General features: G+C 37.9%; 1 protein-coding gene across 4 annotated transcripts in view; it reads left to right on the plus strand.

The window, feature by feature from the left end:
* Nucleotides 1-8,154: 8,154 nt before the first annotated feature.
* The window catches only part of LOC122671987 (anaphase-promoting complex subunit 2), a 47,519-nt gene continuing 38,717 nt past the window's right edge, over nt 8,155-16,956 (plus strand). For all 4 annotated transcript variants that reach the window (XR_006334427.1, XR_006334428.1, XM_043869490.1 and 1 more), the window contains exons 1-3: nt 8,155-8,607; nt 9,008-9,097; nt 9,658-9,889. Coding sequence is in view for 2 of the 4 variants with exons in the window: in XM_043869490.1 (XP_043725425.1) it covers nt 8,374-8,607; nt 9,008-9,097; nt 9,658-9,889 (556 nt within the window). In the remaining 2 variants the exon portion in view is untranslated. The remainder of the gene's footprint in view (nt 8,608-9,007; nt 9,098-9,657; nt 9,890-16,956) is intronic.

The raw sequence follows: 16,956 nt of genomic DNA on the forward strand, positions 1-16,956 counted from the left end.
CAGATATAAATATGAATCGAATACAGATTTTCGACGATCCATTTACATCTCTACTTGCATAGAAATAGAAACCTATCTAAAAATAGAAATAACTCAAAGAAGAAATTAACAAACTATGCCATATCTAAAAAACGGAAACTACAAAAAAGTAATCCTTACATAATCTACCCATTCAAATAAAATAAAATAAAATAAATTAAAATATTGCATCTTATGTAGTCTACCAACCCCTTGTCAGATCAGAAAATTGGTTTAGGATCAATCCTTGGTTTGGGCTTCCAAAGTGATTCATGTTTGTCCAACCAAACTAGAGGAACTGCATCATCTTTTTTAGCGTTTACTTAACGTTCACATTACATTATCTTCATTCCTACAATACATTGCCTTTCTCCTTTGTACACAACAAGGAAGTGTATTCTGCGTAGGTGGATAAATGCAACTAGCTACCCACAATGTACAATGACATCAATAGGTAACATTCAAATCATAAACCAGGATATAAAAGTGAATTACAGAAAATGACTAGCCCAGTATTAGATATAAGGCAACTCTGCATGTTTTGATGGTCTTCCTCTGTAGGGTATTTTCTAGGAGATCCATTTGACAATTCATGATTGAACAAGACTTGACTGGTCATCAATTGGTAATCTGACCAGTGTAACCATTTGATAATGACCCAATCAATATAATGGGTTAAGGGCAATAGCTTTCAGAATGCTAGTTTTCAGCTATTATATGCTCAAAGCAAGCAAATACTTCATATCAAAACAGATCTTACAAAACATTCAAACAATAAGATAAAAACAGGAGTTCTGGAATATATTGAAGTGGGTGAGTGCTCTAACTTTTCTCTACTAACTGAGTTAGCTGACCTAGAAACGAACAAACATCCATTGCATAATCATTGGGTTAACAATGTCAGTCAACAAACCCAGCAGGAAAAAACAAAAGTTCCAGGTTAGAATCTTAAAAAAACAAAAAATGAAGTCATTTTTAAGAACATGAAAAATGGACCATCAGAGAGGATGTGACCCAACCAATTTGATCACTATAACAGCCAGAAGAACATGGCTTGAAGAACATTGCTTTCTGTTGCCACTGACTATAATTTTCAATAACAAAAGTAACCAATCATGAACAAACAGAAGGTAGGGCCATGGGTGTCAGAATAAAACAAGAAAAAATATTTTAAAGGATTATCAAGAATTTCTCCACTGTACAAACCACTAAATTCCCAAAGTCCAAGCCTTGTTACAACCAGACTTTAATGTGCAAACACTTGAAAAACAACATCAAACACTAAGAACATATAATAGAAACTGCCCATTGACAGTCTTTAAGATAGATGCAGTAAACAAATAAAGAATAAACACTTATCTATTATTCTAGATCATGATGGCTAGGCTCTCAAAACTCAAAACATAGTAAACAGATGTATTCCCTTTAGACAGCAACTAGTGAGTCTTTCGATCTCTAACCATAATCAACTCACAAAACTCACCTATTACACAGTACATTTGAAAGACTAAAGTCACTACAAGTAACAAGAGGATTATATTAACTAAAACTTCAAATTTCACCATTAATTTTCCCATGATTTCAAAACTGGTATTTCTTTAAAACGATTCTCACTACAGGCTGTGACGATTAATGAATGAATAGTGTTTGAATACTGCCAAGCAGCTAATTAAAGATGTCATCATGGTCATAGAAAATCGTGGGCTACAAAATGCCTCCAACAAAATACAGTTTCCACAGATTCCAATTCAGATTAAATTTAGAGGTCGTTCTAACTTCCATGAAACAAGAAAGAAAAATAAGCCATTAACGAGTCACCATGGCTGCAAGTAGATCTAGATCGACTGCTAGGGTTTTGGAGTGGGGAAAGAGATTATGGGAAAGTGTTTCTTCAGGAGCGTATGATACACCAGCAGGAACACCCACTCACAGTATATTTAAAGTGGGTAGGAAGGTCATTACATAGGGGAAGGAGAGAGAGCTGACGCAAGGGTCCGAGGCAAGGTACTCTTCCGGACAAAGAACATTATCTCAGAGATTATTTATTATATTTCTCCCCCCTCACGCCCTTATAATTTCCTGGCTTAATTTGCGCAGTCACTTATGACCTTGAACTAAGATTATCTAGACCAGAAAGTTCTAATATCTGTAGGTCGTCTACCAACCAATGACGAGAAGGAGGCAGAACTTTATGGGCTGCTGCAAGGATGGAAACATATTGTGAAGGCGAATATTAACATCAAAGAAGTGTGGTGCTACAACAGGGATCTCTGGTCTCTTTTTTATCCAAGTGACAAAATGTGCTTACTTTGGAATTTATTTAAAAACTATTTCACTCTAGATGATGAAACTACAAATTTCTCTAGTGTTAGTTTCAAATGGTGTAGTAACAACACCTTCAATGATACGGTCGTGGATTTGGCTAGAACTAGAATCTCTAGTAAGTACTACTCCATACCACAGTGATGCACATATTTCTTTTTAATATAAGTTTTTATTCTCATAAAAAAACCAAAAACATAACTTTTCTAAGGGTGTGAGATTTTGATCCCAACACTTTGTTATAGGCATTGGATGTTTATACGAACAATGTGCTAAAAGAACATAATATGGCAATTGCATTTCGAGCAAAGAGGAGACAGAGAGGGGAAGAGAGGATTTAGGGTTTCTCATTTCAAGGAAGAGAGGGAGAGACAGAGAGAAAAATGGTGGAGATTTAAGGTTTTGATCGGAGAAATCTCAGATGCCAATCAATTATTGTGAGATTCTTTCAATTTTCATTGCTGGTCGATTGTCAGATCGAGTTCATGGATCCGAAGACGATGCTGTGCTATTAGAGTTCGAGAAAATTGTTGTTTCTTCCTCGAATTTAGCTCTTTTGTTCCTTTTAGAGCATAGGTTAAACAGTAGCTTTTAGTGCATATTTATTATCCATACCATAGTTATAGTTAAGAAAAGGAGATGGATCTATATGCAGCCTATTTATATTGGCATCTTACATTATAATCCAATAAGAGGGACTGGAATGGTATATTTAATAGGGAGGTCCACTTATTTGGTAAGGACAAAGAGGATAGAGACTATGAGGGAAGTACACACTCACATGTGTACTTCCTCTTCCTGCTAAGAAATATTAAAGAAAACAAAAAGTCTAGCATGGATTTATGAAAGAAGCATGGCTGTCCAAGTTGAACAATCTAAATCTCACCTCCTTAATTTTCTAATGAATGTATGTGGGTCTATGGTACATTCAACCGTATCCATTATAATGGCAATTGCTAGTTCAACTGGTTGAAACACCTGCTAATTGTTGTGGGGTATCAAGAGACTATAGTTGGGCTTACTCTCTCTCTCTCTCTCTCTCCTCTCTTTTCTCTTGTCTCTAAGTATTGATGCCTCACATTGTGATCATATAACAGAAGTAGTGTGCTTAATAAGGGGAAAAACTATATCCCCCACCTTGCTGTTTAATTGGTCCAAATCCAAATATACAATGGACATATATACATGCCATTATCTAAGCATAGTTTATTATTCAGATGATTTTAGTTTCTCCATCAATAAATGCAATGTTTTAATTGTCATTTGAAAGATGTGTGTTTTGGTCGTCACAAAGAATTGAAAAAACCACCCCAAAAAAAAAAATATATATATATATATATGATAGGTCATATTAAATATGCTAAAAAGCCTGGCACATGACCATCCAATTAGATGTTTTAATCAATTTTAGCAGTTATAATGAATAAAACCCCACAAAAATCTTGTGTTGCCTTTAGCCTGAATATCCCTATTAATTAAGGTGTATTTTTTGCAAAAATAATGGGTGTTCGTGGGCTATCACAACCTAAAAAATATCTTTGCCTCCCTTCAATGATAAGCAGAAACAAGAAGGAAGTCTCCTAGAAAATAAAGGATAGAACCATCAACAAAATTTCCAAATAGACGGAGGAATTGCTCTCTTGCGGGGAAAGAAGTTCTCATAAAGTTGGTGGCTTCAACAATTCCCTCATGTACTATGGTCCACTTTCTCATTGTTGTTGGATTGTTATCGGATTTGAACAAGACAAGCTATAGATTCTGATGGGGGCAAAAGCAGCATGAGATGAATATTCATGGGGTTGGGTGGAGCGTTCTTTGCATTTCAAAGCTCGATGGAGGGTTTGGGATTTGAGACATTGTCATTCAAAATGAAGCATTGATGGCAAAGCTAGACATATGTCTCTTGTACAAACCGAACCTCCTATGGACAAGATTGATTGGAAGTATCTATTTTTCCCATGGTGAGTTTGCTTCAGCCCGGTTAGGGGTGAAGCCGCCAGGGCATGGAGGAGTGTTTTGTGGGCGGTTAGGAGTGAAGCCGCCAGGGCACGGATTTATTGGTGAAAGGGATTTTGTGGGCGGTAGCAAATGTTCGCGCTATTCATATCTGAAATGGCATATGGGTGCCTGATCTTGAAGGTATAAAATTCACTCCCCCAAGCCTTTGGATTGTAGAGATTGGTGGGTGGATGATCTTATTTTTCCTCACTCAATGGAGGGTGGATAAATTAAGGAAGCTGTTTGGGCCTCTTGAGGTAGAGGTTATGCTCAATATCATGTTTAGCTTAGAAAGAGGGAATGATTGTATATGTTAGGGGCCCATCCTAAGGGCATCTTCTTAGTTAGATTTGCTTACAGGTTGGGCATATATCTAGTTCCCCATCATTCAATCTCTGATGGAAGGAATACTTGCATACCTAGATTGGTATGAAACATTATTTGGAACTCTAAGATTCTCCTAAGGTTCAGTCTTTTCTCGGGAGGTTTGCTTGAATGCTATAGGTGGAATGGTGAACCTCAAGAGAATAAATATTGTAGTATATGAGTTTTGCCTAGAGTGTGGGCATGAGGTTGAGATAGTGGAACATATTATTTTTTAATGTCCCTAGCTCAACAAGTCTGATTGACTTGAGATCCTCATTTGGTTCCTAAGTGTCTATTTATAATTGGATTTTTAAATAGAGTAAAGTTCATGGCTTGACAATTGATGAGCAACAAAGGTTCTTTACTTCTCATGTGATAATTGTTTGGGAGATTTGGAAGATAAGGAACTCCAGATGCTTTAGAGTCTCCCCATTCAACACTTGGATCTCAACTGTTAATAGAAACGAGAATGAAGCCCTCTCTTTGATCCCATGTTCATCTCCTTCTCATAGCACTATTGGGCCATCTCTTCCTCTTTTGGCAACCCCTTAGAGACCTTCCTTGTGTATGTTAATGTCGTTGTTTATGCCAGGCAAAAGCAATGGGGTTGGGGTGTATTATTTTGAATGGGAAGCGGGAGCTTTGCTTAATTGCCACTAACAATTTGGCTCTATCTTCAACGGTTGTGGGTGAGGCTCTAGCACGTTGGATGGTTTTGAGCACCGCTCTTCATGTCGGCTACCATCACGTTGTTATGTTTTATGACTGCCTATCTTTGATTAGATTCTTGTTGTCGGAGCCTTGTCAATCGCTTGTGAATATACCCATAATTGTTGCAGATATAAAGCTCCTCCAGAGTAGGTTTGAGCTGTTTTTGTCATGTATATAAGGCGAAAAATGTTTTGGCCCACTCTATCTCTAAATGGGCAGTTGGTTACCTTTATAAGGGTCTCTTCGTCTTTGAGGAGTTGCTTAATATTCTATTGTAGTTGGTACCCTTTAAGGCTTAATATTTTGCTCCCTTTGAGGGGTCTTCGAACACACACACACGCACAAAAAATAAAATCCTCGTGGTAGTTATAGGCTTTTTGCATAAATTGGTTTATTTGTCTTATGTGCCAATAATACTTATCCCTTCATTTCTATCAAACAAAAAAAAAAAAACCTTCTACTAAGACTTTGTACATTTCAAAGATAATCAATTGAGAAAAAAATTGCTACATTGCCATTGTACAGATTCCTTTATACCCTCCTCAACAATAAACAATGGGATTCACATTGACATTTCTCTCTTAGATTTTGACCATGTAGGGCCATCTGGATGATACTATTTTCTAATATATCCTTCATTGGTTGTAGTGTGTAGGTTCCTTCTTACACTGCCCTTGTAGGAAACCCTCTCCCCAATCAATTTATAGAGAATATGAAATTTAAAAGCAGTAAACTACATATAATAATAAATCCAAACAAATTTTTTTTTTGTTGGAATTCAACAAAACCATGGAAAATATTTGCCACAATTAAGTGGTTGTATCTTATGAACTCATATGTCATAATGTTTTTAGCCATATTGTTTGCCCAAATTATTCTAGGAAATCTTTGATGGAAATGAAAAATGTGGTGTAATAAACCAATGGCATCAAGTGAAGCCTTGCACAAATCGAAGAAGACAAGAAGCCTCATCGTTTATTGGAACCAATAAGCTTATGGGTCCAAATTTGGTATTGACCCCCTAGGACCAAAATTATTAAGGAACTAGACCGATAGCCCAAAACTAGACCAATTGATACCCATAGGCATAGGGAAGCCAAGGACAAATATGTCAAAAAAAAGCTTGTGGGTGTGGGAGGGGTACTATTTTGAATATTTTTGTAATACACGTCTTTATATTGGGTAATTTAGTTAAAGGGAAGATTAAACGGATAATTTTAGTATGGGAAAGAGATCGATGTTGGGTCATGCAGAGCTTGCACCAGCATGGGGGACAATGAGAATGCAGACAAGGACATTAATATAGATGCGATTTTTTATTTCATGAGAGCTAAAGTGGTACTTTCGTACTCTCGGTGCAGCTGCAAAGCCATGTGACCTTTTTTTTTTTATGAACTAAATAAAAATACTATTACTAGGGTAAATGTACATGTGAGTTTTTTATACAAAATGATTGTTTCCCAATTAACGTACAGAGAGCTAAATGTTGCATAATAGAAACTTAGTGATTGACAGGATTAAACTGCACTGACATGGAAAAGATACCAGACAAAAAATGAAGTAAAGAGGGCATAAATTGTGAAGGCCATAATTCCTTGAAAAGAGTCAACAACAGTTTTGGAATAACTTTGTTATGGCATTGTAACTCGTTGATCGAGATATGGTCAATTTTTGCTTTACCGTTTCTTGCTAGAATACCGGCTAATTCTGCTTCCATTTCACTTCAAAAATGTTCAAAACCTGCAGCTATCATCACAACATTTCCTTGAAACAAAATGCAAAAAGCCTATGCCACTAAGGCTGAGTTAGCAACTCCTACGCAAATCAAGATATAATAGTCATAATAAGGCAAAGAGAGATTAGATAACCATTTGTCAGAGGACATAATAGAAAGCAAAGAATGCAACATCCATAGTGTTAACAAACGAAGGATTAATGTTTAGATCACATAACCATCGAGAAACCTGCTTAAGGACTAAATGAGGATTAAGCTTGGCTAATCCTCTGAGAACTTTGTTTCGAATATTCCATATAAAGTAACAAGTTATGATGGTCACAGAAAAAAACCATAATAACGTTAATTTATCAAAGGATCCATAAGATAGACGGGAGACATAGAAAATAGCTAATGAAGAGTGAGAGTTACATTCCACTCTCAGTCCTAGAGGACCTGCAACCCAAATACGTTTAAGTGGATTCCATTGAGCCACACTGTATTCTTTGTGGTTCTGGTACAAAGTCAAATTGGCATCTCTTCTTCTTCTGTGATTTGTCTAAATTAGAGATAATTGTTTTAAGGGAAGCAGTTTTTTGTACGGGAGTGTGGCTTACGCTAGCACTCCCATGTGTCTATCTCTCTCCTCCTTAAAATATGGGGGCAAAAGTGTCCTTTCACATGGGGAGGAAAGAGATAGACTCATGGGAGTGCTGGTGTAGGCCACACTCCTGGACGGAGAACTTTTTCCCTTGTTTTAATTATTATAAAAAAAAAAAAGATAATTATTTTAAGCCGAATTTCTGCATGTAAAACACGTCAAAAAATAATTTAAATTTCCAAAAGAATCTCCACCATTTTTGTATAATTTAATAATTTTCTTAACCCCCCAAGGCCCCAACTCCCCTTCATCCCCCCTCCGAAAAAGGGGAATTTTTTTTTTTTTATGCCATTTCTTTTGTGGGTTTAATGAAAATGGCGGCAAATTTTCGCCCATTTGGTTGTCTGACCGATCACGCTAGAGCGGAGTACTTACTGCTTGGAGCTCGATACTATTTACTCTTTAGTGTCTACACACTGCGCAGTTGCGAGCAACCTATTTGGAAACCGGTTTCTGAAGCTCCGCTTGAATCACAGGTTGAGCTTTCTCGTAAGCTCGAGCACTGTTCCCTTTCAATCTAGGGTTTTTCAGTATTTCAGTAATATCATTGCTGATTTTACATTTCAGTTCACTGCGACGAGCAATGAACAAGGAAGCTACATATCCAATTTATAATCTACAGATTTTGGATTCCCTTAGTGACAACTCCATTGACGAGATTTTGGAGAGCTGGAATGGTTTTTGTGTGAGCACAGAAGTTCTTCTCAAGGACAGCGGAGAACTTTCGGTCGGATCGGAGTTCGTTTCCCATGTACATGTACTCTGCAAGCAGGGCCTCTACTCGCTCCTTCAGGATTACTTTCTTCGCTCTCTGGAGGTGTGCTAATTGATATCCTGCGGGAGCTTTACGTTTATTTGATCATATATAAATTTTTTTTGTGGTAACATTCGTTTAAATTTTACAAGTTTTTACCATTCGATAGATTAGGCTAAAATATGTCAAGTCGGTAATGAAATTTCCACCACTAACTAAACAATTCTAGTGCGGTTCTACAGTTGTCAAAATCATTTCGATTGTATTAAATGTATTAACTATTAAGTGCCCTTTGTTGTAATGTAATAGAATTAAATACCTGCATTGTTGATATGTATCTTCAGCCATGACTTTACTATGTTTTCGATGCTTCACAGCCTGGAATATAAACAACAGATAAAAAGAAAATCAGATGGACACCTTGATTATCTGTTCGAAATTTAATGTATTATTTTGGTGGCAGGAAACGTTTGAGAAATATGGTGCATCAAAGTTTTGGCGGCATTTTGAAGCTTATGGAGACGTCGCCATGCTAGAGAAGAATAAAATCCATGTATGAAAAGTAATGGTTTAGCACATTGTTGTTGTAATTTCTGATGTTTTTTTTGAAGTATAGTATATCAAGGTGATGATATGTGCTTGAAGTATATGCATGAATCCTGATAATTTGCCAGTATATTTCCAAGCAAGTCTTCGAACACTTGCTAGTAGAGACATAATAACAAACAAGTTGAATTCTAGATTAAATATCTATAAGTCTGATGGTCATAACCATCATATTTTCGTTTCATTGTCATAAATACTAAAATATTAAACCACTTTCTGATCTATTCAATTAAGGAGAGCTAATGGGTATGCAAATATCTCATGAGTTACTATGCAAAACCATTATTTGATCTGTACTCAATGGTTTCTATTTGCCCCTGGAAGTGTATTTCAATTGTAGGATGGGTATTGTGAAATTTTCATGTAGGCAATTACTATTGAGGTTTTTCTGGAAACATCTTCCTGCTTACTGTCACTAATCTGTAATGCTGGCTAGATTGGAGTAATTTGTAGTTCGCTTCATTTGATGATGTATTTATTTTTGAACTTGCTAAAATGTTATCACAGATTCAAGCAGATTGGTCCCAGCAAGTATTATGGAAGTCACTTGAAGAGATATGCTTAGAAAAAGAATATCTGGAAAAGTGCCTGTTAATATTAGTCAATGCTTTACAGTCATACAAGGAAATCATGTCAGGGGGAAGACCTAATGCAGATATGGAAAAACTCCATCTTCTTTCTAGATACCAGTTAATGGTTTCTTCAGTACTTATGACATCCCTTCCTCGCTGTTTTCCTGGTGCGTTATTCTGGGCTTGTTATTTCTAGCTTAGCGTTGTTTAAATCTGTGCTGGTTAATTTCTTAATGGTGGTGCTTCTACTCTTTTTCTAATTGATGCTTATTGATATTTATGCTCCAGTCTAGGGCCTACGCTCACTGTTCTTTGTCACACTCTACTTGAGACATTTTTTTCTTTGTTGCTTCTATGTCTTGTAGTAAGATAGATACTTCTGGATGCATTTCATTGCAGTTATAGGAGAATAAAGAATATCACTGATTAACAAAATATGACATTTGAAAAGCTGAAATTAAACTTACATACGTTTTCATTAATTTGCTGCATACACAAATTTTGCTTAGTTTTTCTTTGAACAGAATGTTTCTTACCCTTTCTGTGATTCATTATCATTAATTCATTATTTAGAAGATTCTTTTACTTTTTGAGAATCCGTAACAGATTGCTAAGGTTGTGGAGATTGAAAGCACATTGCATCTCCTTCAAAGCAGAACTGACTATGTGGACAACATTTATTGTACAGCAGCTAAACTAGCCGCCCCTTGTTATCTTTTGTGCTCCTTGCATTATGTTGTTCATCAAACCAACTGATGCACTGGGGGCTTTTCCAGTCATTAACACCCTATTGAGCTGGCTTAGTCCCACTGATCCCTGTCAGTCTCATCTGATATTTGCCAATTAAATCTATTGACATAATTGAATTTCTTTGATTGGTTTTAGAATGTGTCTGCTGATGCAAAGCAAAACATTTAAAAATGTGACCAACACTTTGTTGGCTACCCAAGTGAGTTCAATACTATTAAGGAGTTAGGGTCTTAGGGATGGGTAGAGACTCCTCGGAAGGAGTGCTTTCAGTGAGGTTCTTATAATTCATTGATTGGTTGTATATGAGAAGAATGCTTATCGGAGAAGCTTGGAGACCTTTGAGGGAATACACTGTTATGGCTTTAGGAAAAATTTTAAAAATCATATCAATCATCCACGAATCTCTATCTAGTGGAAGAAGCATAGCAAAAATCATATCAATCATAGTTGTCAAGGTTTCGCCTAGGCGACCAGGTGCCTTGGACGCCTTGCTTCTAAGCCCCCGTCAACGCCTTGGGTTACCTAAACACCGTGACAACTATGATATCAATCATCCATGAATCTCTATATAGTGAAAGGGGCCTAGCAAAATATCAAAATGCGTACTCTGTCCAACAATTTAAAAGCTAAAGGAAACTGGACTGTTCTGACCCGATGGTTGATGTTTTGACTGCCCTATGTGGTGTTAATTGTTGTAGTAAAATGTGAAGTTCGTAATATAATATAAAAGATCCATGTCAATAATGAAACATGATGCTCGGATTAGTAGTAAGAGCTCTTGCACCATGATGCAACAGCAAACCACAATTGGGTCAGAAAGGACACAAGGTTCAAGAAGTCTCTTTCGACCCTGGTCAAAATCGAATTATTTCGGGTTTCGACTGACTTCTGGTCGAAATTCTGCAGGGGTCTGTGGTTGGTTTCGTTTGACCATTTTGGTGGTCAAACACCCATATTTTGGGCTAGAACTTGTCGGAGACCCTAAGTAAGCATCCCTAAACGCAATGAAACCTTTAGATTGTTGAAAAATACACTCAAATTGTTAGTTTGGTTTCTACCCTAGGTTGGCAGTGTTTGCCATACCTTGCCTGCATATTTCTCAAAGATAGCTTATGTTTCACATGATATGGTACTATAACATACAAAATATAAAGAAACCAATTAAAATATGCAATTGCAAGTGATAGATGCAGAAAAATTAAATTTCAGAATATTACATTAAAGGTGCAAGTGTACAGCCACTGACTTACAAGTTCACATCAAAGTAGTGTTCGAGGTCTCGCGAGATCTCGGCAATTTTCTCGGTTTCGACTCGGGTCGAGTCGAGATAGGGTGCGAAATAATAAGAATACATTTTCTCAGCTGAAATTTCGGTATCTCGCCAAAATCTCGGCCAAAATTTTGGTATCTTGCCAAAATGTCACAAAGTCAGTTATATAAATACCATGTTTCGACTTTTCTCGGTCTATATTTCGATCTATTCTCGGTAAACTCGACTGGTTTCGCTAGTTTGTGAAGAAAACAGCTCCAAACCACTTATTTGCTCCAAATCTTACTGAAAAAAGCTTGGAACACTTGGATTTGATGCTCAAGAACAACATTTGGAGGAGATTTGTTGCCCAACAACCTTCCTTGGAGGAGATTTGAACTCAACACTTGTTCAATATTAGGATGAGCATATAGGGATAGAGGTGACTTGGTACTTGAAGGCATCTTATATATGGGTTTGGTTCAGTCTCGGTTGAATCGAGATCTCAGTCGAGACAATGCACTATTCTCATTTCGTAATTGGTCTCGTCTCGGTTTTGCAAAAAACTGAGATATTTCCGAGATCTCTGCGAGGCCTTGTTCCATGCATCCATCAGCCTCTCACCACCAATTTGGAACAGTTACAACTTCAGCGGAGGAGTTCTTTTGTGGCAAAGTTTATGGCAAGATTAAACCTAGAATATGACTCAGTGAAGAGTCAACTACTTGCCCGTGAAAAAGTGCCCACTCTTAACGAGTCCTTTGCACATCTACAACACATTACTACTACTTCACAGACCAATACCACTCCCTCTCCTAAAGAGAACTCTGCCTTTGTTGCTGGCTGTGGCCAATAATCTAATCTCTTTGGGAGGGGGCGTGGCAAATGGGGTGATCATGGACGTGGTGGCTGAGGTACAGGTAGCCAACAGAGTGATCAACCTTTCAGACAAAGTACTTTTTTGTGGCAAGCCCAATCATACTATCGAAACTTGCTGGGTTAAACATGGTCGCCTAGAGTGGATTTCACCTTTAGCTAATTCTGCTATATGCCTATACCTGATGTCTGGTGGTCGTACTGCAAAAGTATCTTCCGGCAACATCAACAATGCATCCTCATCTAGAGGTTCCTCATTAGGGTTTGTATCTAGAGATGACTATAATTGCCTATTGAAGTTTATACAGAATCTCCAACCATCTAGTGATGTCGCATCATCCTCTACCTCTCTGGCCCATACAGGTACTTCAACCTTTCTCACATTCACCTCTTTCACTCTGTGGATCATTGATTCCGGTGCATCCACTTATATGACAGGTAAATCTGAGTTGTTTTCTTCCTTATCTCAGATATCTAACTCCCCTTTTGATATTCTAGCTAATGGTTCCTCTACCAATGTGGTCGGTCATGGTACTGTTTCCCCAATTGAATTTATGACCTTGTCTTCTTTTCTTCATGTTCCCTAGTTACTGTTAAGTGTACTATTTGTTAGTCAAAAGACTAAATCTCTCAATTGCTGTGTTACCTTTTTTCCTTCCTATTGTGTTTTTCAGGACCTTTAAACAAGGAGGACGATTGGTGGCGGGCTTGAGCAGGCCAGGTTCAACTATCTCCATGGCACTGGTCCCTCTACTATTGCTACAACTACTACTGGTGTTTCTCCTCTCCAATGGCATTTTCGGTTACGACATTTATCTCTATCCAAGCTTCAACACATGGTTCTAAGCTATAAGTCTATATCCCGTCTGGAGTGTGAAGCCTATGAACTTGGCAAACATCATCGGTTGTCCTTTCGTACTCGTAGTGTGCTGTGAAGTTATTTTGCTTCATTTGGATATCTGGGGGCCGTGTTGTGTTAAAAATAGATTAGATTTTTTGTACTTTGTTACCTTTATGGATGATTACTCTCGGTTAATGTGGGTATACATGTTGAAGGATCGCTGCAAGTTTTTGTTTATTTTTAAGATTTTTATAATGAAATAAAGACCCAATTTGATGTTTCTATAAAGATTTTTCGTTCTGATAATGCACTGGAGTATACTGATACACTCGACGTGAAATTTCAGCAATTTTTTTTTTTTACTTTCAAGGAGCTCTAGGAACTCTGAATAGTTGTCTATTGTATGATTCACTAAAACAAGTTATTCATATACCCCACAACAAAATGGGGTTGCTGAACGAAGAAACAGACACTTATTAGAGATTGCTCGATCTCTAATGATCCATATGAATGTTCCCACGAATTTTTGGTGTGATGCCATTCTTACAACATGTTTTCTAATTAATTGGATGCCTTCCTCAATTTTCAATAATCATTCACCGTTTTCCATTTTTCTTGCTCATAGTCTAGGTCTTGTTCCAAGTATGACCTCAGATAGAGCCTATTGGAGGGCAAGGATCTATGTAGCAGACCCCATTTAGTTGAGATTCTCCTGTCTTGCTGGGCTGTGTCTCTTTCCTCTTCTTTCATTTGTCATTTTTCTCTTTTCATTTCTCATCTCATTTCCCATCCCTCTTTTACCCATTTTTGTTTTCATCCCCCTTATTTGTTTAGACCTCAGTTTTCCCTACTTTATTTGTTTGGATCCATGGAGCCGACCCATTAAGTTGGGATAAGGCTGAGTTTGTTGTTGTTGTTTATTCTTGCACCTAGAAAGGGTATCGGTGTTATGACCCAACTACTCAGCGACCTTTTGTTAGTGCTGACATTACTTTCTTTGAAAGTACCCTATATTTTGTTTCTCTAATACCTAGTTCTCTTCCTTCTACTGATAATATTTGTGGCCCCTCTTGGCCCTGTACTTGTGCCATTTGATGATGCTCCGGTTGTCTCCACTCCACCACCATTACAAGTATATCAGCGGCATAAGAGAACAGTGCCATCTATTGCTGCTTTGCCCACCATTACGTTTGCTCTGCTCACCCCTACATGAGCTCCTTCGGCTGAAGCTCCACTTGACTTGCCCGTGGCCCTTCGTAAAGGTATCCGTTCTTAAAACCTAAAAGTCCATGGTTGCTTATAAGAGTTATGTTTCTATAACTCACTTCCCCCATTATATAATCTTGCCTTGTCCATATCTACTAACTCCATTCCACTTATCAAGAAGACTTATCTCATTCTTAGTGGAAAGTGGCAATGGAAACATAAATGAATGCTTTGCTCTCTCGACAAACATGGACCGTGGTAGACTTACCTCCTGGTAAGGATCTTGTACACTGTCGCTGGATATACACTATTAAGTATAATCCTGATGGTTCAATTGAACGGCTTAAGGCTCGTTTGGTTGCGAAGGGTTTCACTCAGACGTATGGTGTGGACTACTTTAAGACCTCACCTATTGCTCGACTCAATTCAGTCCATGTTCTTATCTCCTTAATTGTGAATTTGGACTAGCCGCTTTACAAACTGGTATCAAGAATGCATTCTTTTACGGTATTTTACAGGAGGAGACATATATGGAACAACCTCCGGGTATGTTGCTCAGGGGGAGACTTCACACAAAGTATGTAAGCTACACAACACTATTTATGGGTTCAAACAGTCACCTAGGGCCTAGTTTGACAAATTCAGCTCAATTGTTACGAAGTGTGGGTTTTCACAATTCTACTATGATCACTTTGTCTTTGTTAGTCCCTGAGGTTCTCAGTTGGTGGTGTTAGTGGTTTATGTTGATGACATTATTGTATCTGGGAATGATACGTCTGGTATTGCAGAGGTAAAAACCTTTTTACATCAGCACTTTCAGATGAAAGATTTAGGTTCTCTTTGCTATTTTCTGGGATTAAAGTTCTACGAAGCAAGAAAGGGATTTGTCAATCATAACGGAAATATGTGTTGGATCTTTTCTCTGATAGTGGTAAGCTTGGGTGTAAACTAGTGGATACTCCCATGGATCCTCATTAGAAGTTTGGCATAGTAATGAAGTGTTTGATGATCCACACTGGTACAAAAGACTTGTTGGGAAGCTTATTTATTTAATTGTTACTTGTCCCGACATTTCCTTTTCTATGGGTGTGATTAACCAATTTATGTAGTAACCGAAGAAGGTTCATTGGGAGGCAGCATGTTGTATCTTAAGGTGCCTAAAAGGAGCTCCAAGGAAGGGGCTTATTTACCGACATCATCAGAATGTTGATCTGGTAGGATTTTTTTTATGCTGATTAGGCCGGTGTTGACAGTGATAGGAGGTCCACCACAGGTTATTGCACATTTATTGGTGGCAACCTTGTCTTGTGGCTCAACAAGAAACAAATAACTATGGCTTGTTCCAGTGTTGAGGCGGGTACAAGGCTATGACTCATATTGCCGCCGAGTTGATGTGGTTGAAATCTCTTCTTCAAGAGTTAGGTTTCCAATTACTCAACCCATGAAGATGTTTTGTGATAATCAAGCTGCCTTCTACTTTGCCAGCAATCCGGTGTTTCATGAACATACTAAACATATTGAGGTTGATTGCTACTTTGAACGGGATGCTGTTTTAAAGAAGTTGATTGTTACTCCGTTCGTTTCATCTACTGACTAGTTAGCCGATCTGTTTACCAATTCTCTCTTTGGCCCGGCGTTCCGGAAGTGTTGTTCCAAGCTGGGCATGGGAAATTTGTATTCTCCAGCCAGAGCGGGAGCGTTAAAGTGTGGTCCCATAGCAGTTGTGGACCCCTATTGGCCCATCTGGTGCTAGCGGTAACGTGTTAAGAGTGATGGCGTGTCGTGAGAGAGTCCTATTTGTAGTGAGTCTTGTTAGTTGTTACTAGTTAGGTTACTTTACTTTCTACCTTTCCTAATTGGATTGTAATAGGATATTTCTCATTATAAATAAAGTACACTACCAGCGATAGAGTTTGATAACTTTGGGAATTGTGACTTGTGTCAATGAGACACAATCACATGTCTATTTATAATAAATGCAATGAGAGTACAAGGATAGAAATGCCCCTAGGGCAACACAACATAAAATACCTAGGACAATTCTACCCTTATATCCCATATTACAACACTCCCCCTCAAGTTGGAGCATGGATATCACACATTCCCAACTTGCATACAAGAGGACAAAAAACTTTACTATTCAACCCCTTAGTGAAGATATCAGCCAGCTAGTCTCTAGACTTGACAAAGGGAATATAGATCAGTCCTGGCTCAAGTTTCTCTTTGATGAAGTGGCGATCTATCTCTAGTCTCTACATGCTTGGTGCGATCATGCTGGGCAGGGTTATTGGCTATACTAATAGCAGACTTAT

The sequence above is a fragment of the Telopea speciosissima genome, chromosome 8 (genome assembly GCF_018873765.1).
Source record: "Telopea speciosissima isolate NSW1024214 ecotype Mountain lineage chromosome 8, Tspe_v1, whole genome shotgun sequence".
NCBI classification, from domain to species: domain Eukaryota; kingdom Viridiplantae; phylum Streptophyta; class Magnoliopsida; order Proteales; family Proteaceae; genus Telopea; species Telopea speciosissima.